This window comes from Stegastes partitus, unplaced genomic scaffold, assembly GCF_000690725.1.
Source record: "Stegastes partitus isolate 25-593 unplaced genomic scaffold, Stegastes_partitus-1.0.2 Scaffold1351, whole genome shotgun sequence".
In the NCBI taxonomy this organism is placed as follows: domain Eukaryota; kingdom Metazoa; phylum Chordata; class Actinopteri; family Pomacentridae; genus Stegastes; species Stegastes partitus.
This window is the reverse complement of record NW_007579082.1, coordinates 11,888-35,745: the sequence shown is the minus strand read 5'-3', so window position 1 is coordinate 35,745 and position 23,858 is coordinate 11,888. Positions and strand designations below refer to the sequence as shown.

Below are 23,858 nucleotides of genomic sequence, written 5' to 3'. Positions count from 1 at the left end.
CGGGGAGCGATGGCCGGGATTTTCGGGAAGATCTTCGTGGGCATTTACGTGGAGATCAAACGGAGCGACGGTACGTAAGCTAGCTCCGCTCACACATAGCGCTCTCCATCGGGCTGGTCCGGAGGAGAGCAGCTAACTCACCGCAGCGGGTGTTCCTGCTAGCTAGCCGCGGCTACATCACCGTGTCCGCCGCCTTTCACCGGCATGTCGATGTAAAAACCAGCAGCATCAACCCCTGGAGCCCTAAAACCGACAGAAATGTGGCGCTGTGACACGCTGCTGTCGTCGGTCAGTCATGTAGACACACGCCGGCGGGCCGGCCGGACTGCCGGGCAGCGGGGCGGGCGGGTCCGTCCACCTGTGCGGCGGTCCGTCTGTGAATAGTGACACCTGCCCTCGTCGCTCCGCGGCTCCGCGTCATGGCTGAAAGGTGCACGGTGGAGGACGGGGAGCCTGCAGCAGCTGCACTGCATCATCAAGCAGTGGCCTGTGAATGTGAGGGACGGCTGCACGGGGCCTCTCCCCTCTCACTGACACTGGGAAAGCCTGTGTCTTATATCTGCTGCTTTTTGTGGCTGTAAAAATGTGTATTTTAATTATTGATTGACAACAAAGAATCCAATTAACAGCCGGTGAACGCAGCTGCTCAGGTCGAGCAGCACACAGTGAATGAATGACAGAGAGGTCTAATGATGATGTGTGATCAGCCACACCCATCAGCAGGATCATCACGGCTCTCATTGTCGATTATTCTCTCATTATCCGATTAGTTGTTTGCTCTATAAAATGTCAGAAAATGGTGAAAAATATTGATCAGGGAGGCCCAGAATGACAAATGTCTGGTTTGTCTACAATAGAGCTGCAACGGTTAATCAATACCTATTAAATTAATTGCTAACTATTTTGATCATTGATTAATCATTTTGAGTGATTTCTTGAGAAAAAAACATTCTCTGAGTGCAGCTTCTTAAATATTAGTATTTTCTGATTTCTTTCCTCGTCTGTGACAGTAAACTCAGTATTTGGGTTTTGGTCAAACAAGACTTTTGAGGCCATTATATTGCGTTTTAGGAAACACTGGTAGACATTCTCCACAGTTTTCTGACATGTTTTTGATTAAACAGCTAATTGATACTTGAGAAGATTGACAGATTCAGCAACAATTAAAATAGTCATTAGTTGGAGCCCTTGTCCACAGTCCAAAGATAATCAGTGTGCCATCACAGAGAAAAAGAGAAACCAGAAAATATTCACTTTTAAGAATCTAGAAACAGAGAAAAAATACTTTTCTTTAAAAAAAATACTCAAACCACTTAATTGGTGATCAAAATAGTCACTTAGTCACTGCAGTTTTAACACAGAGTAGAGAGAAGTTACACCAGTAGAGTTCTAATACCTAAGGTCAGAATGGCAAGTAGAATAAAGTACAAACTAGGAATGAATTATTCATCAAAATCTTATGAAAATCACAATATGGCCAAGTGCAGCGCTGAACAAATGACAATTTTTCTGACTGATATAACAAACAGTTATTTTCATCACTTATTACTTTCCTGATAAACTGATTCGCTCTTTGGGCTATGTAATGTAAGAAAGTAGTGGAAAATGTCAATCAGCCTTTTCCAAAGCCCAAGATAGCAGATGTCTTATTCAGTTTACAACCCATAGATGTTCATTTTACTGTGATAGAGAAGGGCATAAAACTAAAAATATTAAAATTTAGAAGGCTGGAATCAGAGCATTTAGATTTTTTTCGTCCTAAAAGTATTAAAATCCATAATTGATTATCCAAATTATTTTGATAGTGACAGTGATTATTTAATAGTCGTCAAGTAATTGCTTATTTGATGCAGTTCCAGCCATGACCATCTCAGTTTCCTTATCAAAGTGTTTAAATTGAATCTGTAGACGCTAAAAATGATAAACAGCAGACACTGACACCAGCTTATCTCTTGCAGTGAAAAATCTGCACAGTCAGAGATACTGCGTGCTAGTTTCACGGCTCATTGCTTGTGTTAACGTTCGCCCCTGATTTAAAGTTCAAGTAGCACATACATGCTGTAGGCATTGCCTTCACTGCCCCATGCAGCACTGAGCAGCCCAGCTTCTCTTTGCATGCTCTCTGCAGGACGAATACACCAGGCGATGGTCACATCACTGCACGAGGACAACGAGAGTGTGACAGTGGAGTGGATCGAGAATGGGGACACCAAAGGGAAAGAGGTGAAGCTGCTGCTGTTCTCTGCTGCACTTTCTGACACCAGCTTGTGTCATGATGTCCTGGAAGGCAGTGATTTCAGTGTAGTGTGTGTTCATCGTGCAAGTTTGACAAATTATCTTATGAATCTCTGTTAGAAAGTTTGTAGAAGGCAGTTCGTGCCTCAGCAAAACACAGTTCTTTTCAAGTACTTGTCTGTAGTTTTATTCATGCTGCTGCAGTTAATTAAAATATTCAAAAGTAGGCCAGCAATAAGAAGACACACTATCATTTATACATGTCTATAAATGTTTAGCTGCCTCTGATTATGACTTCCCCTATTAAATTTCAAATTAAAGTATATACCAAACCTCCAAAAAATAAGAACTTTCACTAGTTTGTACCATTTAAACAAAAATACTATCAGCACACATTCAGTCTAGATAATTCAAACATTCTTAGACGATGTTGGTTAGCTGTTTTTGATTTGCTGTGTTTTGTTGTGTCTGAGGTAAAATCCCCCCCTTTGAGTGTGTCATATGGGATATTATCTTAGAAAAATATCTACAGTAGCTGATAGCAGAAGACTGTGTCATCAGCTGTGTTTGTCAATTTAAAATGCAATTTTATAAGTCATAAAGACAGTCAAATACTACTTTTTTTGTTGTTGATGAACTGTTAAGCTCACACTTATACATCACCAACAAAGTTGTCACTGGTGCTGGACAAGTAATTGATTACAAATCAAAACTGCAGTTAGGAGTAATTTAATTAGCAAATCGCAAAGGTTGCAGTTTAGGATATACATTATGCAGTAGGTCTCACCTACAAAGTTTAAACTGCCAAGTCAATGGTTTTACAAAGTCATGCCTCCAAATCTTTTATCTCTAGCCATCACCTTGGCATGGAAATTGAGGATAAAGGTATTAAAAGAGGTGAAAATTAAGTCTGGCCAGGCTGAGAGCTACAGCTACGAGAATGAAGCAAATCTATCTATCTATCTATCTATCTATCTATCTATCTATCTATCTAGCTATCTAGCTATCTATCGTCATTTTTACTTCTCAAATTAAATCTAACTTGTGTTTGTGTATGCATAAAATAATATCAGCTGACTTATCAATATTGAGATTTTTACTCCCTAATGATCAGTGTCAGCATCAGGCCTAAAAATCCAGGATTGATCAGGGTCTAGTTTGAAGACAAACTGTGACTTTCTTTTCTCAGAAAGTAATCTTTCAAACTGACCAACATCACTATGTGGCACAATTCAAAGAGGATCAAAAAGATATCTGTTTCTCGCTGTTGACTACTGCACATATTTTGTATAAGGTTCCATGACGTGCACTGAATGGTTCGCTGCTATAGCGAGCTGAAGTCATGGCATCACGTTCTGGCTAGTTTCTGGAACTCTGCACAGTCTTTAGTCAGCTTTTTATTTCCACCTGTCTAGTAGTAGTCCATGATGCCTCCTCCTCTGTGTCCCACTGTTATTGCAGACATATCTGAACCAAAGATAGTGTTTAATAGTAGATATAAATGGTAAATATTCTGCACTTACACAGCACCTTTTAACCTTAGCTAGGCTGTGCAAAGCACTTTACAATGTATTTCTCATTCACCTATTCAGTCACACACTAGTGGCAGCAGAGCTGCAACCCAAGGTGCTCTCCTGCCCTCAGGAGCAACTTGCATAATATGCATGTTTGGTTGTTAACGTACTAAATGTTATGGAGGTTTTGAATGATGTTTTGTTAATTTTGGATCAGATCCTTGATGCTCTGGTTTTACTTCAGCTCTCTACACTCAGGCTCCCTTGATCTCTGTCAGCTGAGATGACCTGATTAAATAAAGGTCATAATATTAATAATAGCATTACCTCCATCTTGTTTCTGCCTCAGATCGACCTGGAGAGCATCTTTGCTCTGAATCCAGATGTTGCTCCTGATGAGGAGATACCACAGAGTCCTGAAGCTCCTCTTCCTCCCTCCAGTGTCGCCAAAACCAGTAAAGTCCCCAAGGTGTGCTCCCACCAGCAGCTATCACAGATCAGCCCTGTTTCTCATACATGACCTGTTTATAGGTTATTATTCATGATATGAGGAAAATACACTGCATTTGTTTTTCAAAGTTGTTGAGACATTTTTGCTTTTATTTTCAAAGGGAAAAGTCTTTAAATACGGTCAAACACAGGTACTTTAACTTAGAACTGTAAACAGCTGATCAGAATCAAGAATTATTGGCAGCCAGTTCCTGAAAGGACAGGGAATGACCATTGTCATGAGTGATTATTTCCCTGATTCAACATTTTTGTGAATAAAATTTTGTCAATTAGTGAAAAACTGACATATGTAGACTTTGTTTTGTCTGACCAACAGTCCAAAATACAAAATTGCTGAATTTAGGTTTTTAAAAAAATCTGAGAAAAACAGCAAATCCTAACATTGCAGGAGCTGGAAGCCAGTAATTGTTTAGAATCATTCATTTATTTATTTATTTTTATTTAATAAAATAATCAGTTGACTAATCCATTAATCTACTAATCGTCTGAACACTTTTATTAGATACCTTCCTTGTGTAACAAAAACAGTTCTGTTCAATTTAAAACATCTGTCAGATTTGTAAAAGTTATTAGGATGAATTCTAAAAGACAAATTATTCACGTGGGGTTTTAAATTATTACAGATTATTATTTTTATGATAAAAGTTGCAAACTACTTGTAAATGATTGTTAACAACAGAAAACTTTTTTAATCTGTGTGAAACAATTTTTTATTTTTTACCCCTTGTTGTTGAAGACTTACTTGTTGGTGGTTTACACAAACACTTTTTTGCTACATAACTATAAAAATCTTAGTCTTATGTTGAGATCAGTTGAGAAAATTTGTGCAAACTGCCTCAAATCCTGGAGAATTCGTAAACAGCATCTGTTCGTCTCTTGACTGTTATTGTCTTTCAGACCAGACGGATTACAGCGATACCCAAAGCTGAAAATGCTCCACGGGAGAACAGAGGTATGTTTGATTTCAACCTACTGACCCACTAACTGAGTCTGAGGGAACTTACTCCATGTGTTGCTTCAATCACTGTGCTTTCCTGCTGATATACAGCTTTCAAATGTGTTTTTATTTACTACTTGAGCACAGTGGGTGCCCTCCTCAGATCTTTTTGGGCATAGAAATGTATGTTTATGTGGAGCAGAGCGACTGAAGGCTTCAGAGGCAGAGACGACTGTAGATCTTATTTCTTACATCTCACTGAGCCTCATGTAAGAGCCACTTGTGTAAAAGGTTTATTAGGTGGAATAGTGTATGTCAGCATTATGGACCAGGGTGTTTTCAAGCTTTTATTGGAGGCCTTATGCAAAGTCTTGTTTTGACATTTCTAATTCTGAAAGTCACTCTGTGACCAGTAATTAAATCCCCCGAAACTCATCTCTGTGTATGAAAGTTACATTTTTTTCCATGAAAACCATCATCCTTTCTGTCTTATAATGAAGTCCATGTCTGTCTCTGCACCCTCCACTCCCCACTCACTGCATCTTGAGCACACCAGCTCACCTACAGCTGTGCTCAAACACTGTAGAACTACGCTACACTACACAATGCTAATGTAATATTGGCGTAATTCAGCCAAACATGTTTGAACCAGAAACAGACTGTGAAGGAGTAGAATGATATGGAAAGTTCCAGCCTAGCTGACAGGATTAGTCACCCAGGTTTGGTTTGTAGGAAACTTTGGAAGTCTGAATGTTATCAGTGCACTGCAGTTTGAAGGTAGAAATACTCACTCATAGTGTTGACTGACATTTTGGACATGATGTGTCTTCTGGAATATAAAAAACACCATTTGGACATTAGTAGGGAGGGTGACTTTTGACATCAAGTCATGATGCAAAGCTAAAAAGCTTGACTTTTCAGTCACTTGGATCAGTATATCCACTGGTTCAATAATTAATCCAAATGATTAACAGATGTGCTACAAAACATCTGGTTCTCTGATGAAGTCCAAGATGGAAACTTGTGTACATCTGTGATTTGAGACCTCCAATCACTGAGCTTAAGTTCTGATATAAGAACCACTAATGGAGCCAAAGATTACTCTGCATGCTACGATCTACAGCTTAAGTCTGTTCACTTCTGAATTCTGGGTCAGTTTTGTTTGTTTCCAGCAGCAGACTGGCTTTGTTACATGAGCATCAGTGAGGGCCATGAGTCTTGTTGTATTTAGACCCGTTCACCTTGACAAAATGAAAAAGCATGATTTCTTAGAAATTTAGATAATTAACCTGGTGGCTAAACAAAAGTACATTTCTGTGTTCAGTAACATTAGGAGACTGTTTTAAGACCTATTAGATCTTGAACACAACTGTTTTTGGAAACGGACTTGACAAGTTGTTAGTTCTGTCTTGCTTTTTTATTTTTTTTACATTTGTGTTTCATCTTTTCTGACTTTGTCATTTTTGCACATATTTTTGTTGCTGTTGCCAGGAAAATCTGCAGCACTTTGGTGGTATTCAATATGGGTTGACTGGCTAATTATCGGAATCACAATTTAACATTTTTCAGACTATCAGTGTTCTATTTTTTAAATGTTTCATAATTAAATCAATGAATTTAGAAATACACTACTTTGGCTCTGATGCAGCCAACTCTTTCTAATAATAGTAGTGACTAGAATTATAATAATAATAATAATAATCGTTATCTGGGCTGCAAGGTGGTTCGGTGGTTAGTACTGTTGCCTCGCAGCAAGAAGGTCGCTGGTTCACGTCCCGGTGAGGACACCTGGGATCTTTCTGCGTGGAGTTTGCATGTTGTCCCCGTGCAGTGTGGGTTCTCTCCGGGTTCTCCAGCTTCTTCCCACAGTCCAAAAACATGTTGAGGTTAATTGATGATTCTAAATTGTCCGTAGGTGTGAATGTGAGTGTGCTTGGTTGTCTGTCTCTAAGTGTAGCCCTGTGATAGACTGGTGACCTGTCCAGGGTGTCCCCTGTCTTCGCCCTAAGTCAGCTGGGATAGGCTCCAGCCCCCTGCGACCCTAGTGAGGATTAAGCGGTGTATAGATAATAGCTTTAGAGTATTCTTCAAAATCCAGGTTATAGAGTGCTTTACAAGGCAGCAAAATTAAGCAAGTGATAAAATCCTCAATTTAAAAGACAGATTGAAACACAACATGGTGTATTTCTCCATGAGGAATAATAATCTGTATCAGCCCTGAAACAACAACAGTGGGCGACCCCTAGTATTTGAATGTTCTATATAAATAAACCTTATTTAATTTTGACTTGATTGAAACAGAAAAGGCAGCTCCTTTCACTTCACAACTCTGTCTATCTGGATTATATGTGTGGTTTATTCTGTGCAGTGATGACAGTTTGGTCGACCCAACGTGGAACAATCCCACAGGTAGAGCTCACAGAAATAAAGAAGTGAGTCACGATATGCAAACAGGATGTTGTTACTTGAGGCTCAGTGTCTGTGTGAACAGTTTGCACAGAAACTGATTCGTATAATAGTTTGTTTTGTGTTGGCACTTTGGGTTGACCTACAAATGAGTGATTATAAAGGACTGTGTGCTTCTCAGCTGCAGCAGTGGGAACCACTCGGGCCCGTCCCAGCCAGCACAGCCAAGCTGCAGAGCCGCCTCCGCCTGCCATCGCTCCCCAGCCTGCCCTGAACCAGGCGCTGATGCAGCAGCAGAACGGTAACACACTCTGTCTGGGTACTTCATGTCAGAGGTGATTCATGTCCACTTGGCTCTGTTTTGTATTCGCAGACGCACTTGGATTAAGTTTCCAGCATCTCTGCTGTTGTTCTGTGGTGGAGGGTACGCTGCAGCAGCCAGATAGAGTGATGTCATGCATCCACACAGCTGTGTTTGAGGGCGTCAAAGGCTCTTTCACTGGCTCTGGCTTCATACTACAGCACTTGTTTTAGTTTTCCTCTGTGGCTGCTTGAATTACCATAAATCTGGAAATAGAATCAAGTTTTCAAATGCAACGCTTGACTCTTCAGAGTAATTTAAATGCAAAAATCTGTTGTTTATCTATGTTTAACTATCAATTAATCAAATCAAAAGACCAAGAATAACAATGAATTGATTCTAATTATCTTTCTGCGGCGCCCCCTGCTGTTTGGACACCAGCATCTTCAGTTTATTTACATGTGAAACAAGCTGCTCATTTACCAAAACAAAACCAGATGTTATGTAATCCAACTGTCAGAATCATTAGAAACTTCTAAATTATAAATATGTAAAATTACAAGTTTATTGGTACTCTACTGATGCTTTGCTATTAATTAAAACATCTTATTACTACTCATATATTTTCAACTTCGTGCACAATGTGTGCATAGTAAACCTCAGTACTTCCATAAATCAACATGAAATTTGCTACACTTATTGTTTGAACCAGAAAATGCAACATTGAAGGAGTTTTATGAATCACATTTTCATTTGTTTACTGTATAGTATATATAAAACTATCGTGATGAACCATGATTCTGTGACGTATACATGAATGAAGTTATTGTTTAATAAATATATATTCAAAGTGTGTGAAGGAAGTATTTAGATACTTTACTGAAGTTAAAGTAATTCTACAGGATAAAAATACTCAGAAAAGTCATGCACTTAAAGTCAGTAAATATCATCAGAAATATGTACTTAATGTACACTGTAAAAAAAAAAAATCCTGTGAAAGCAAGAGTGAAAACCTGGCAGCAAGTGTATGTGTTAAAAAGAACCATGGAATACTGTAATGTTTAAAAACTGGTGAAAATGATGCAAAATATCTGTAAAGTTATTATATTTTCAACAGACTTTAATTATCGTCAAACATTGTCAAAAGTTAAATTAACATTTGTAAATATACAGATTGTTAATGTGGATGTTATTCGTAGTTTTGTCTCTTCTTTCTGTAAAATAACAATAGAATGGTTAAAAAAAAAGACAGTTAAAAGAGAAATGTTTTTTAAACAGTGGATCAGAAGTGGACTCCAGTCTTACCTTTTAATGTTTTGTCTGTTGCTGTTGATTATTTCGATCTTTACTGTTCTTCTTTTCCAGCCCGGAGGAAATCCAACTGTGTGAAGGAGGTGGAGAAACTGCAGGAGAAACGAGAGAAGAGGCGTCTTCAGCAGCAAGAACTCCGAGAGAAAAGGGCACAGGTGAGGACAAAACATGTACATATGATACACACACATTTATATGTAATTATTCTGACTTTATATAGCAATAAAGTGGCCATTCTTTGAGGCATTTCTCCTGACAGGTTTTAGTCTTTGGTTATAAAACATCATCACTTTTGCTTTCTGTCCCACTGCAGGAGGTGGACGTCAATTTACCAAATTATGAGATTATGTGTATGATCAGAGACTTCAGAGCCAGTCTGGACTACAGACCGTTAACCACCAATGATCTGGTGAGTTTAGAGCTGCCGATACACACTGAGAGTACAGAAACAGTTAAAGGTGAAAGCACAGGAGGAGCTGGATGAGAAGGAGATGGATGAAATATGAAAAAAATGAGGGAGGAAGAGATAAAGAAGGAAAAGAGATAGAGAATGAGAGCAAGACAGGATGTGTTAGAGAAAGAGAGGAGTAAGAATGAAGAGGAGTTAGAAAATGAGACAAAGAAAGAAGGCTAGGATGAACAAAAGAGATGGACAAGGACAGGAGGAGGTAGAGAAGGAGAAAGGAGGAGATGAAAAATGAAAAAAAATGAAGAGATAAAGAAGGAAAAGAGCAGTGAAGCGAAGGAGAGGAAGCAAGGAGGAAATAAAGAAAGGGGGAGATAAAGAAGGAGACAAAGAATGGAAGAGGAGAGGAGGGCATGAAGAAAGAAAAAAGGAGACAGAGGACAAGTAAAGGAAGGAAATGTGCGTTAAAGAATCAAAGGAGGAGGTAGAGAAAGAGAAGGGGATGAGAAGGAGACAAGGAAGGGAGGAAATAATAGAGAGGAATGGAGAACAAACAGAGAAGCAAATGTGGCAGGGGAGGAGAGGAGGAATAAAGGAGATAAAGTAGGAGGAGGAAGAGAAGGAAGTGTAGACAAAAAGGAGAAAAACACAAACCAAACTGTCTTTTGTCTTAACTTTTTGTTTCTATCACTTCTGATGCAAACATACAGGTAGAACTTGACCTGAGCACTGAAGCACATGTAGTCAGTACAAACATACAAACCCTACATACATGTATTGATCTATTGATCTATTGATGTATTGATCTATGCACTCTGACATTTCAGATTGAGGAGCACCGGATATGTGTGTGTGTTCGTGCACGCCCCCTCAATAAAAAAGGTGAGATCAGCTGTTTTCAGCAGGTTCTTCATTGTGCTGCTCCAGGAATCACCAGTGTTTAGGTTCAGTACTCCAGCAGACAGACTTAGTTCCTCTCCAGTGCTGACAGATGTTTATGAAAGGTGGTTAGTAAGAGGGATATAAGGATGAGTGTAGCATATAAATTCACCTCTAACAACTAACTTTTATTGGTAAAAATACACATATATAAGTTCTTTAGACTCCGTGGATCCATTTTTTCCCCACAGCTTCACAAAGTCTCTGGATTTGTGTAAGTTTTTCATGAAGGTAAAATATTTGGAAGATGAAGTCGTACTGTGACTGAACAATGTGCAGACAGTTATGTCTTGCCATTGAATTTTTGTATATGCAGTCATGCCTCTGCTAAAGTTTTCCTTGTGTTATGTCTTTGCGCTGCAAGAACTAGTCAGTTAGTCACTTTGGTCAGTTGATCAACAGGAAATGAACTGTTGATCAATTCACTGTGGCTCATGTCTCACTGCAATATAAAATCCTGCACCTCTGTGGAAACACCACAACCATGACTAATGTAGAAAGGACTCAGAAATATCATCCGTGTGGTATGACACATTTACAGTGGCATAAATTATAAAAAAGATAAATAAAATGTCTTTGATTATTTAATTTACAAGATTGAGAAAACTTTGAATCAACATGCACAACATTTGCTCACAGGTGGCACCAATACTGGTTTCACAGGCTTTAGATATTGTACCATTTTACATTTTTAATTTGCTTCCATATGCTCCTATCTGCTGTGTGGAAACGCCGCCTGCTGTTCAGCCAAATAGTCTGACTTTTTGTCACGTGAGCCGAGTCATAAATGGCTTCTCAGTTGCATCTCAGAGTTCAGAATTCTTTGTTTTCAGTTTTGTCTTTTTTTTTTACGGTTGTTTTCTCTGATAAATGGTGTCATGACACAGTTTTTTAATAGATAACATATTCAAACTTGCTGGCGAGTGACAGTTTAGAAGGTTAATCAAGAAAATAATCTGCATTTTTATTAATAGTCTAAATAATCTTCAGTTGCAGCTTTGTTCATTTTGCTTGTCGCACGCTGTGTGTTTGCTCATGAGCAGAATATCTCTTTGTCTCTCCAGAGTTGTCAGTGAAGGACCTGGATGTGATCACCATCCCCAGTAAGGACGTGGTGATGGTCCACGAGCCCAAGCAGAAAGTCGACCTGACACGCTACCTGGAGAACCAAACTTTCCGATTTGACTATGCCTTCGACGAGAACTCCACCAATGAAATGGTTTACAGGTACACAGGGTTTTATTTTCTACGCTGCAGCTCTTCCCACTGAGTTCCTGCTGCTAATAAACCCTCCTCTGCTGCAGGTTCACCGCACAGCCGCTGGTCGAGACCATCTTTGAGCGGGGGATGGCGACCTGCTTTGCATATGGACAAACTGGAAGTGGGAAAACACATGTGAGTGCTTTGACTCTGACCTGAGGACAGTTAGGTTTCAGTGTCACTTGTCATGTTGTAACGTTTGTCTCCTTTTAGACGATGGGAGGAGACTTTTCAGGAAAGAACCAGGACTGCTCTAAAGGGATCTATGCACTGTCTGGTCAGTTTCTCCTTTATCACCATCTTCACTGCATCTGACTCTGTTTGACTGAATTCAGCTGAGCGTCTGTTTTCTCTCCCTGCAGCCAGAGACGTTTTCCTCATGTTGAAGAAGCCAAATTACAAGAAACTGGATCTGCAAGTTTTTGCCACTTTTTTTGAGATTTACAGCGGGAAGGCAAGTGTCTTAACACGTCTTATAATAATCTCATTTATCTTTCAATAATAAGCAGTAAATAAATATTTTAGAGGCACATGTGAGATTTTTAGTTAAATGAAACATATCAGCAACTGTTTTGATAATCAATTTAAACATTTAGGTAATATTTAAAGTAAAAACACCAAAAAGTCCTTTTACTCGTCCCAAAATACATCCAAGGGTTCATGGATACATTAAGAAGAAAGAAACAAACTGCACAGATTTGGAGTTTTTCTTCAGTTTCTGCTTCTTCTTATTCAGATTTTTCCCTTTCAGAGTTTTAAAATATATTCTAATGACAGAAAAATGACCAGTTTAGACATTAATACTTCCCTGCAAAGAGATGTTGCAGGTAGATGCTGCTTGATTTTTAAGTAACTTGAGTACAAGTTTGGATTCCAGTTTTATGTGACAAAAAGCAGGATTTGTTAAGGTTATGTTAAAAATTCCTTGAGAAAATAAGCAACAGATTAATCGATGACAAATATAGTCTTCAGTTGCAGCCCTGGTAAGAAGTGAGCCATAGCTGTAGCCTGAAGTTACCTCCCTAAACACAATCCTGCTTCGTAATACAGACCTCAGTAGTGTTGGTTGAAAAAAAAAACCAAAAACAACAACATTTAGAGATAATGTTGGCCTGAAGGAGATAACTATAGATGTCTGACATTTTACAGACCATTTGATTTATTGGGGAAATATACAGCAGCATGTAATCAATAATTAATATAACTGTTAGTTTCTTTATTTTTAGTTTTTGATACAGTGAAGAACAAAACTGAAGAGACACCAAAACTATAAAATAGGAGACAAGGAATGTAGTGAAAATGTATTTTTAAAAATGAAACAGCCATGAAAAGCTAGAATGTGCAAAGCAAAATAAGGTGACTGAATAATCTAAAACTTACTTTGTTCACAGTTTTAGAGTAAGATTAATGAAAAGGCATTTCACGAGCAGGTGTATCAAAACTTTTGACTATTACTACACATAAAGACCTAAAAAATTCAAGATATTATAGTCTACACTGATGTTTATTCAACATTTATATACTACTGATAAAAGTAAAGTGTGTCCTCATTGGGTAATAAATGTTTTCACAAAGTTGGATGTGTTTTTTCCTGCTGTGAGTCAGTAACTGATTCCAGTTGTGTTCATTCGCATTTGAAGGTGTTTGACCTGTTAAACCGTAAAGCCAAGCTGCGGGTCCTGGAGGACGGGAAGCAGCAGGTGCAGGTGGTGGGGCTGCAGGAGAGGGAGGTGAAGTGTACGGAGGACGTCCTCAAACTCATCGAAGTGGGAAACAGCTGCAGGTAAACACGGGAGGAGAGCATCGGTAAAAATAACCAGGAGCAGTTTGAGTGCAGCTGAACGAGCGTGTTGTCTCCTGCAGGACGTCCGGTCAGACGTCGGCAAACGCTCACTCTTCTCGGAGTCACGCCGTGTTCCAGATCATCCTGCGTCGGCGAGGGAAGATGCACGGAAAGTTCTCCCTCATCGACCTGGCGGGGAATGAGAGAGGGGCAGACACATCGAGCGCTGACCGGCAGACCCGCCTCGAGGGAGCCGAGATTAACAAGAGCCTGCTGGCACTCAAGGTCTCCCCTCAGTGCTTCTGTGTTGTTGCTCCACTGCTGTGGCTGTCATGGATTTAGAACTTAAAAATGGTCACTATGGACCAGCTGCTGCAATACTTGTGTCTCACTGTGTCAATACTTCATTTAAACTATGTACATGCAGACACATTATAAAGTCAGCAGTTACCTCCTTTACCTCCCCTGATCTGACTATGGGCGGCTAAAGCCTCCATATTTAAAAAAAAAAAACATTTTTAAGGAAAACACTGAATCAGTTTTATTGGCAAGTAGGGTTTTATATACAAAGGATTTGGAATGATACATAACATTAAACACTGACAACACTGACGTTCTTTTTAAAGAAAGGATGAAAGATTTTAAAAAGTCCGTAAACACTGGTAAAAGACAAATAGTTGTAGTGAATCCAACGTTTTCTAAAATTATATAGCATGTATATGATATATCATAAAAGTGATATAGTCACATTGTGCATTTATGTGCAAATTATTTGTCAGAGCAAACTGACATTATTTGTAATGTAAATGAGTTGAGATGTGTAACGGGTAGTAATAATAATAATCTATTTAAAAAGCTAAAAACATTCAGTCAGTGTTTGGTGGTGGCAGAAGGAGGCAGCTCAAACTGAGGTGGGGTCATTTTGATATTACCTACAGCTGAAGCAGCTGTGTTCATCAGAACCATGTTCTTGTTTTTTTAAATGCATCTTTTTTCCATTGTCTGATGGAAACTGGGGTGTTAATAACAATCCTAAACTCAGACTACCCACATGTTTTATTTTGTGACATGAAACAGCAAATCCTGTGCTGATAAATATTGTCTATGTTTCCTTTATAAATGATTTAGTAAAGTGTGACATTAGCTGATTATCAGATGATCTTTGATCCTTTCCTCCTGTGTGTGTGTGTTGTGTATTTCTGCAGGAGTGTATTCGAGCCCTGGGCAGAAACAAACCACACACTCCGTTTAGAGCCAGCAAGCTAACCCAGGTGCTGAGGGACTCATTCATCGGAGAAAACTCCAGAACATGCATGGTAGGAACACACCAGCACTGCATGTATCACTGTGGACGGAAGCCTGTGATCATAATGAACACTTCTGCTGAACAACTGGCTGATGATTCCTCCCTTAGATTGCGACCATCTCTCCTGGGATGGCGTCTTGTGAAAACACCCTGAACACACTGAGATACGCCAACAGGTAAAACTCATTCTCCTGAAAAAGTCCGAGCTGTCCAGCATTAGAAATTTTTGATTGACTTTTTTCAGTTTTTTAGTTCCAAGTTTGCTTGGTTACGTGTGTGCCCATGTTTGTCTTGCATTAATGCATATTATTGTAAAAACAGTGATCCTCTGCTCCTCTTGGTCATGTCTGTTTCTCTCCTGCCATGTTTTTCCAGAGTAAAGGAGTTTGGGATCAGTCCCTCAGACATTCCTTTCTCCCAGAGCGGGGGTGGAGGAGGTCGCTCTGAGCTCTCTCCTACTTATGAGTACGATCACATATTCACCATTTTATTGCTATCTGACATCTCACAAATGAAGCGGGGCAGACGCTGTGCGTTTTAATAATCTTATTCGTCATGCTCGTTTTAATCGACCATTAATCCTGCGATCTCCGTGTTCCGCTTCAGTTGACCGGTCACAGCGATTAACCAAACTTCTGTCCACACAGCATGCTCTCTGATCTGCACCATGTTTGATGTGGTTTGCTTCTGTACTTGAGTTAACTTCATGCTGAATTCTGGGAAATCGAATCGTGGAATTGCTCAAACTACACACTAACAGCTAAATTACATTTCTGACATGCCAGCTGTCCACAGACATATCTGACATCCACATCATTGATTCGTTCTGGAGTGAATCAGGTGTGGCGACCCGTCAAACCGCACATGAAGCCACCTCCAGTCTGGCATCAGTTCACCCTGATTGTAAAATCACTCAGTGACTACTTTGAGCTGAATCTGTGCAGCATCTGCCTTGTTTTTACCCGTTACCAACCACTTCCTGTTGCTTCCTGTCACCTCAAATCATTTTATTTTGACTTCAGATCAACTACAACTTTCTAGAATTCTCTTTTGTTTTTGTGAACACATCCTATGAAAAGATTAAAACCATCAATAAATGTGTCCCACTTAGAAGTATTGCTTAATATGTCTGATTTCTCCATCATCAGTATGTAAATGTTCTCCAACTCATTCACTATTTCATCCTGTTTAAGTAACGTTTGCTAAACACTTCTAGGAGGAACTACTTTGTTGAAGATACAGACGTCAGGTTTTCTACTGGTTGAGTCAATTCATTAAATGACATGATTTAGAAAACGTGACGTTTATGTTTTATCTATTCAATGAGAAAAAATTAGTCTTCATATGTTCATCCACAGTAATCTTTTGTCTCCTTAGTTTGGATGTTTTGTTTTCATTGTTACACCACCTTTAATGCACCACAGCTTCTAATCCATCGTAGTCGTTACATGCACAAATAAAAAATGTTGTTAAAAACAGCTGGATTAAAGCACACTGTTGGTTGGTTTTGTTCTTTTCATAGGATTTGTTGACAAAAACAATAAAGAAAAAACTAATATGTCAAAGTAAAGGTGTCTAATAATCATCTGAGTGCATCCTGGCCCACTTTGTTCCATCACTTCATCCCAGAGTCAGTAGAACATCTGCATTTTTTTGTCCTGCTGTTTATTCATTTTGCTTTCGTGTCTATCATTTGTCTGCTTTTATTTTTTTTTGCAGGCTTGATTTCCTAAAACCTGCGCGAAGTTCCCCATCACCTTCATGTTTCTGTGTTCTCGGTTCCTCCGTGGCATGCTGAGCGGCATGTCTCCAGCAGCATGCCTGCGTATTTACATCACATACACTTTGTTGTTGCTCACCTCGGCAGCAGTCGCAGTCATCAGATTGTTGTTTTACGAGCAGCTGTGATGTGTTGTCAGGGTGAAGGAGCTCACAGTGGACCCTGCAGCAGCCATGGAGAGCCGTCAGGGAGGACACATCACCCAGCTGGAGGTGCTGGAGGCTCAGTGGGGAGTCGGCAGCTCTCCGCAGAGAGACGACCTGAAGCTGCTCTGTGAACAGAATGTAAGAGACTGAAGCAACTCTGGGTGTTAGTACTTTAGTTTTACTGCTTGGAAATGATGTCAAAGAAATTTCTATCAGTAAAATGTGCGTAGTTTCACTGTAAAGTGTCAAAAGCAGTTTTCAGTTCATAAACAGGTCTGTTGTTGGTTTGTTTCAGGAGGAGGAGGTTTCCCCGCAGCTCTTCACTTTCCATGAAGCCGTCTCTCAGCTGGTGGAGATGGAGGAGCAGGTCCTGGAGGACCACAGGGCTGTATTCCAGGTACAGATGTCCTCAAACACAAACCCTGGAGTGAGGCTGGACATTAAATTGATTTGCAATCTGAAACATGCAATTAGCGATTCAGGATGCACATTTTGCAGCACGTCTAAGCCAGAGTTTAAAATGTCGTGTCAGTGGTTTCACAGATTCATGCCGCCCTTCTGGTGTCACTGTCACTATTGAACTGTATCTCATATGGTCATGCTCCATCACAAGTTTTAAATCTAGTAGACAGGAAATATTGAACTGAAGTAGGACTGAATGATATCGCAAATGAAATCACAATATCTGTGGAAAAAAATCCTAATTATATATATTCCTCAAATTGTTCAGCTCAAGTGTGGAATATCAAACCAGCATGTCACTTGAACAGAACTGATGTTTGACATTTACACATGAAAAGCTGTGGGGGGAATCAGTCATCTTTACGTTTAACGTTAGTCAGCACCGTTCTCACTTGACATGGCTCTGACTCTGACTTTAGATGTATTAGCTGAAGCTGTAATGCTTTCAGTTGATCGTTGTTTTTACTTTACTACTATATTTTATTACTGGCATTATTTTACCTAATCTAAATGAAATACATTATAATGTGTGATTTAAAGCTGCCTGATCACGCAGTCACATATAATTCACTATAATCAAAAAAATAAAATGCTGCTGAGATCTGTTACGCTAGCTAACTTTAGCAGGAGTTGAGCTGTTTTATTCTTCTCCATCATGAACTGATTTAGTTGCTGTTTCATTTAATTTTGTGGAATAAAACTGAGTAACCCAAATGTGATATTTTTAATATAATAACAAACTAGGAGGATGAGGGAACCCAATAACTAAACTTAGCTTTAGTTTCAGCAAATCCTAGCAGCTAGCTCTCACTTGACTTTAGTTGTGCCAGAAAGTCAGTTGGAGGTTAAAGCTCAACCGGTTATGTAGTTACTGAGTGTAGCCTTTGTGGGGCAGTATGACACTGAAACTGTGATGTGTCAATAATCTGAGCTCCAAGTAGTTTCTGGGTGTTGCTATTGTCACCTTTTCCTCAGTGTGGACTCACTTCTCACTGCAATATAGAGTCCTGGACCTCTATTTGAAACAACACAACCTCGGTTAGATGTACAGAGAGCTCAGAGATGTCTTCCATGCAGTGTAACATAGTCATAGTGTCATGAATCATAAAAACTAAATAAACAGAAGTTAGATATCTTGGATTATTTGTTCTACATTAAAGAAAAAATGTAATCAGTGTGTGCAACAAGTTTCTTCCCACAGGTGTGTTTACTTATACTGGAAAAACTGTTAGCGCTGCATAGTATATGTTATATTGTAACAGTTTTACAACCTCGACAAACTCACTGTTCTTAACACTGCACTGTACATGAAAGCTGGATGAACGCATGATGCAAGATATTTCACCCTGCTGCATGTATCTACCAACAACGTACCTCTCTGTATAATTTTTATGAACCATGCTGCATGTATTTTATTAATCTAGTGTGTTTTAGTTTCTTTGGTTCCACACTCGTCTCCTCTCTGCTCTGTGCAAACACAGCCTGCAGTTCACCCAAAACACTAAATATAGGGCAATGGTTTCTTTTTAGTCATGTAGAAGAGCGATTTTGATTAAATATTACGACAGCTCATCACACACAGTTAGTTCAGTTTCAGCTGATAAATGGGGTAGCTGAAGTGATGTTCTAGAGATAACATTCCTTTCAAATCTGTCGCCAGGTTGTGAAGTACAAAGCATTAACCTTCAGCCTGTTCTTTGCAGGAGTCGATCCGCTGGCTGGAAGACGAGAAGGTGCTTTTGGAAATGACGGAGGAAGTCGACTACGATGTTGAATCATATGCAACTCAACTAGAACAAATCCTGGATCAGAAGATCGACATCCTCACTGAGCTGAGAGGTATGAATGACTAGTGTTGAGGCCCCTTCAGACAATTTCATTAAACACAAAAACACAGCACAAGGCTTACCTGGCTGACCACAGCAGCACCAAGTTAATGTGTGATTTACTGTTTTTTACTTTCATTTATTGTTTCAGTCTTTACCTGTTTTGTACAGAAACAAGAGAACCAAACCACAGATCAGATCAGATCGGTCTGTAAAAACTAGTTTACCTTCTCAGTGATAGTCTGACCAAAAGCCTGAGTTTGAGGCAAAACACAGTCAGACTTAAACTGAACCCACAAGCTTCTGTAACTCTACAACATCAAATAAAAGACAACATGTAAATCCCACTATTGAATAATCTGTAACAGACTGAGGATTCTAACGTTGTGTTTTTAGAGATGGTAAACAGCCAAATAAAACATGTATGTGTGATGTTCTCTCTTGTTTCAGATAAAGTCAAGTCTTTCCGTTGTGCTCTCCAGGAAGAGGAACAAGCGAGCAAACAAATAACCCCCAAGAGGCCTCGGGCTCTATAGACCAACAATGTTTCACTGTAACTCTGACTCGTCCTCAGAAAGGTGAAGTCTTGCCGCTGAGGAGGTCACTGCAGATGAAAGAGCTGATGAAACTCAGCTGTGATTTCCTGACTTCATCGGTCTCCCCTCGACCTCTCTGCTGTACAGGCTGCTTCCCGTCATCCGTCCATCCATCCGTAGAACCAGAGAGTCGACCGTCGTCGCTCCTCCATCCTCCTGTGACGTGTATCTACAAGGTTTCTGTACGTGTCCAAAGTCACAAGTGCTTCATTAAAAAACAAAAAAGAGGTGGATAATTATTTGTTGTAAATGAATTTTTATAGAGTCAATCATAGCTTCTCCTCACTTTGGCCAATTTTATAAACAGCTGTTGCCATTTTGTGCAATATTTGGAGGATTTTCTTCCCGTCCTTGCCCTTGTTTCAGCTCGAATGGGGCATGTCGAGTTTGTGTGTAAAATGAGCCACTGTGTGTCTGTGTTGATACTGTATGTAATAAAGGTTTGACTGAGGTAAAGCCTAAAACACTAAGCTAACCCTCCATGACATTAATTGAGCTAAACGGTGCACAGTGATCAGTGTTCCAGACAACATTTACTGAAACTGATTTTTCATTTGCTATAATAAAGAAAGGCTACTTCTTGTTGCTGTGTGTGTTTTTATTTCACCTGGACCAGAACAACAGGTTTAGAGGGAAAAAAAACTTTGTTTATATGCAGCTATAAGGCAGAGTGATACAGCTGCAACATTTATCATAAACTGAACCACTAAAAAGTTATTTTTTGTTTAAAATAAAACTAAACCTTCTGCATGACTCTTGTTGCAGTAGGAAAGTTTGTTTGTCATTCTTTAAAAAGACAAACTTAGGTTGGGTTTGTAGTGTCAGAATATTATATCAGCATACCTTAAAAACATGTCTTTTGATTTCAATATTAATTAAAAATTAGTAAAGCTGTTATGATCAAATACAAGGTCTGACATAAAAATTGGCTGTAGCGAACAGTCAGGAAGGAAGTTTGGCATTCAGGCATCCTATCCTAGTTTACCGTACTTTTATTTTCTAAGTTTATACCTGTTAGAAAAGGACATAGCAGGAATCATGACTGGAAGATGAACCAGTACTTGACCAGCCACACACATATAATGATCCTTGAAAGTTTACCAAAATGCACCTTTTAAAAGTTTTCTCTGTTGAATTATCAGAAAACACATCCATCCATCCATTATCTATACACCACTTACTCCTCACTAGTGTCGCGGGGGGGCTGGAGTCTATCCCAGCTGACTTAGGGTGAAGGCAGGAGACATCCTGGACAGGTCACCGGTCTATCACAGAGCTACACTTATGCACACTCACATTACGGACAATTTAGAGTCACCAATTAACCTCAACATGTTTTTGGACTTGTGGGAGGAAGCAGAGAGAACCCACGCTGTACGGGGAGAACATGCAAACTCCACGCAGAAAGATCCTGGGTGTCCTCACCGGGACGCAAACCAGGGACCTCCTAGCTGCAAGGCTATGGTGATAACCACCAAGCCACCTTACAGCCCAGAAAACACATCCAGGGTATCAATGTTTGTTTCTATGACTCTGTCATAGACATTAAACTAGTGCCGTTTTTCTATTAAAACGATGACATATCCCATGATACTGAAGCTCAGAGTTGGTTATAGAAAACAACAGCACTCATGTGTCCATCACCTGTATTTATGTACCTATAAGGGCTAAAAAATGCTGTGAAAAAAAAAAAAAAAAAGTAGTGAATTTAAAAAATGCCCATGGTCAGCATTGGAGCCTCCAATAGGATGGTGATCTAAAACATATCTACCCAAAAACAATATGAACATGTTGGAGCAGCCCAGTCAGAGTCCAGACCTGAATCCATCAATAAACTGTGGAGGAGCTGAAGCCCAGCATGATGGTAAGAAGGGCTTTGACCAAGAGCTGAAGATCATCACTTTTATTTTGTTTGTCATTTGGAGCAGGAAGAAACCTATTGGTCGAACAAAAAAATCACTATACATCAAAGTGTGGCCTGGATAGGAATATTTACGGGCTTGTTAACCTCTTGGCTCACTGAATGAAGAGCAGAGCTGTTTCTAAATCCCTAAATTCAGACATTATTTCAAGACTTACATGAACATGTCTCATTTTGTGCTCTCTTGGAACACACTTGTTGCCAAATGAGTTCCAGCTCCTGAACACATTTTCCAAACATCCCATGAGCCTGGATAGAATCACTTATTGAAATCATATAAATAGCTTTTCTGCATTACGGTGTTAGAATTTCATGATAATTCATAAAAAGTCTGCTAGATATATTGTAGATAATAAAACAAACAAACACAAGTTACTGTCCAATTGTATTTATTCCACAGTACAGACAATGTCGGAGCGCTTCGGGGCCCGTGGTCAGAGATCTGTAAGAACTAGGAGACATGAGGAGCTACTGAACGTGTGAGCGGAGTAACTGTGATCCAGCTGCAGTGCTTTGATCCGACACCGTCAGTGTCGGGGATCAAAGCATCACCTGAACCTTGTAGAAATAAGTTAGAGCAGCTACCATGATGCAGAAATACTGTTTTAATCCCCTCTGATCACATTTATAAGCAGTATATAAACATTTCAAGACACTGTAGTGTAGCTGTAGGCAGATATAAGGACATTTATCATGATTTATTCATATATTCATAAAATACTACATAGCATACATTTTAAATGAATGCTTAAAGCAATTATTAATTATCTATAATCCAGTAATTGATGTGGGGGCTGGTAAAGTTTTAACAAATAACCACATTTAAAGGTGCATATAATTGCGTACAACTACATTTACGCGTGCTATAAAATATTTATTATTATTAAGTATTTATACACTGCTTATATGAAAAAGACGGGGTTAAAATAAAGCCTTACTAAAACACTTTTCAATTTAAACGTGAATCTAATCTTAAATACTGTATATATCCAAAATATATAGTAATTATTGCCACCATGCATTTGAACACCTTAATATCTGTCATAGACCTACAGTCCTACGGTATTTGTGACATTAAACTCTAGAAGGTTATATACAAAATAGTCCCAAGTGTTGGTGTTAAATAATGTAAAATCATAAAATAACAAGTCAGTACCACTTTCTAATAAGGCAACCTTCAAAAAGGGTTTATACATTTATCATTCAGACATGAATAAAGACTTGTTTTTGTTTGGCAGCTTGTTAGAAATACATTTTTACCTGCTAATATGGTTGTTAATGCTGTAATCTTTTTATAAATGCTGCTGGGTTTCTTTTACTGTTATTCATGTAAATAAGTGAAGAATACTGAATTCTAATCATCAATTTTGTAGTAGTACAATGTAAAAAAAAAAGGTTTTTACAGATTTCAAACCCACAATTTGTCCTTTAAAAGATCAGTTACACATCAGTAAATAACTTAAGAAAAGGAATAGTCTGACATTTTGGGATGTCTGACATTTAGATTTGTTATAGATATTTTCACAGACTGACTATTCAACATGCTATGAGCCGATCTCTGAGCATTTGAGGTTTTGGCAGCTGCTGTTTACCTGTTTTAAGTTTCTGTTCTCAGCTTTACACGACTCTTACTAATGATTATTTTGTTATTAAAAAAATATTACATTTAATTTGTGGTGGTAATTGCATCTATTAAATGCCATCTTTCCTGACAAACATTATTTCAAGGTTAAAATAGTCCTAAACCCAAAGATATTTAGTTTATAATAAACAGTTTTCTAGTCTTTATGCTAAGCTAAGCTCACCTGTTGTGACTGCTGTGTCGATGTGGTTGCAGATATTACAGATATAACTGGAATTTGCCAGCTTTTGGCTTGCTGTCTTTATGCTTTGCTAACCAAATTGTTCATTTTACACTTCCACGTTTTTGCACGGCAACTTGATCCCATGAGTCAATTTGTGAGCTTAAGGGATATCATTGTTGTTGTTTTGTTGTTGTTTTGTTATATTTGGACAAAGACAATCTCGCAATTTTTGTAGTTTTCAGTCTTTATGCTAAGCTAAGCTAACCACAAAGCGAGTAGGTATGGGTCAGCCTGTGTGCTTAAAAACGCTGGTATGTGTCAAAAATAGGACCATAATGTCCATATTAATGTAAAGTCCATGAATATGTAGTCAAATGTTTCATTCTGTTCGACTAACAGTCTAAAACTGACAGA

General features: G+C 39.0%; 1 protein-coding gene across 1 annotated transcript; it reads left to right on the top strand.

Moving 5' to 3' along the window:
- Window positions 1-20,303, top strand: LOC103369939 (kinesin-like protein KIF2A). The gene is made up of 21 exons (XM_008298799.1): window positions 1-70; window positions 2,129-2,223; window positions 4,099-4,218; window positions 5,157-5,211; window positions 7,784-7,903; window positions 9,269-9,369; window positions 9,528-9,623; window positions 10,448-10,502; window positions 11,624-11,786; window positions 11,864-11,954; window positions 12,033-12,096; window positions 12,182-12,273; window positions 13,460-13,602; window positions 13,683-13,887; window positions 14,808-14,918; window positions 15,017-15,084; window positions 15,284-15,373; window positions 16,828-16,972; window positions 17,130-17,231; window positions 19,000-19,135; window positions 19,573-20,303. The coding sequence occupies exons 1-21, from the start codon at window positions 10-12 to the stop codon at window positions 19,656-19,658; spliced, it is 2,199 nt and encodes a 732-aa protein (XP_008297021.1). The 5' UTR covers window positions 1-9; the 3' UTR covers window positions 19,659-20,303.
- The last annotated feature ends 3,555 nt before the right edge of the window (window positions 20,304-23,858 follow it).

Excerpts from the sequence above, each read along its gene's own strand:
- LOC103369939 (XM_008298799.1), top strand. The coding sequence starts at position 10 with ATGGCCGGGATTTTCGGGAAGATCTTCGTGGGCATTTACGTGGAGATC. Across the intron at positions 12,274-13,459 it reads TTGAGATTTACAGCGGGAAG|GTGTTTGACCTGTTAAACCG; the intron begins GCAAGTGTCTTA and ends TCGCATTTGAAG. Across the intron at positions 17,232-18,999 it reads ACCACAGGGCTGTATTCCAG|GAGTCGATCCGCTGGCTGGA; the intron begins GTACAGATGTCC and ends TGTTCTTTGCAG.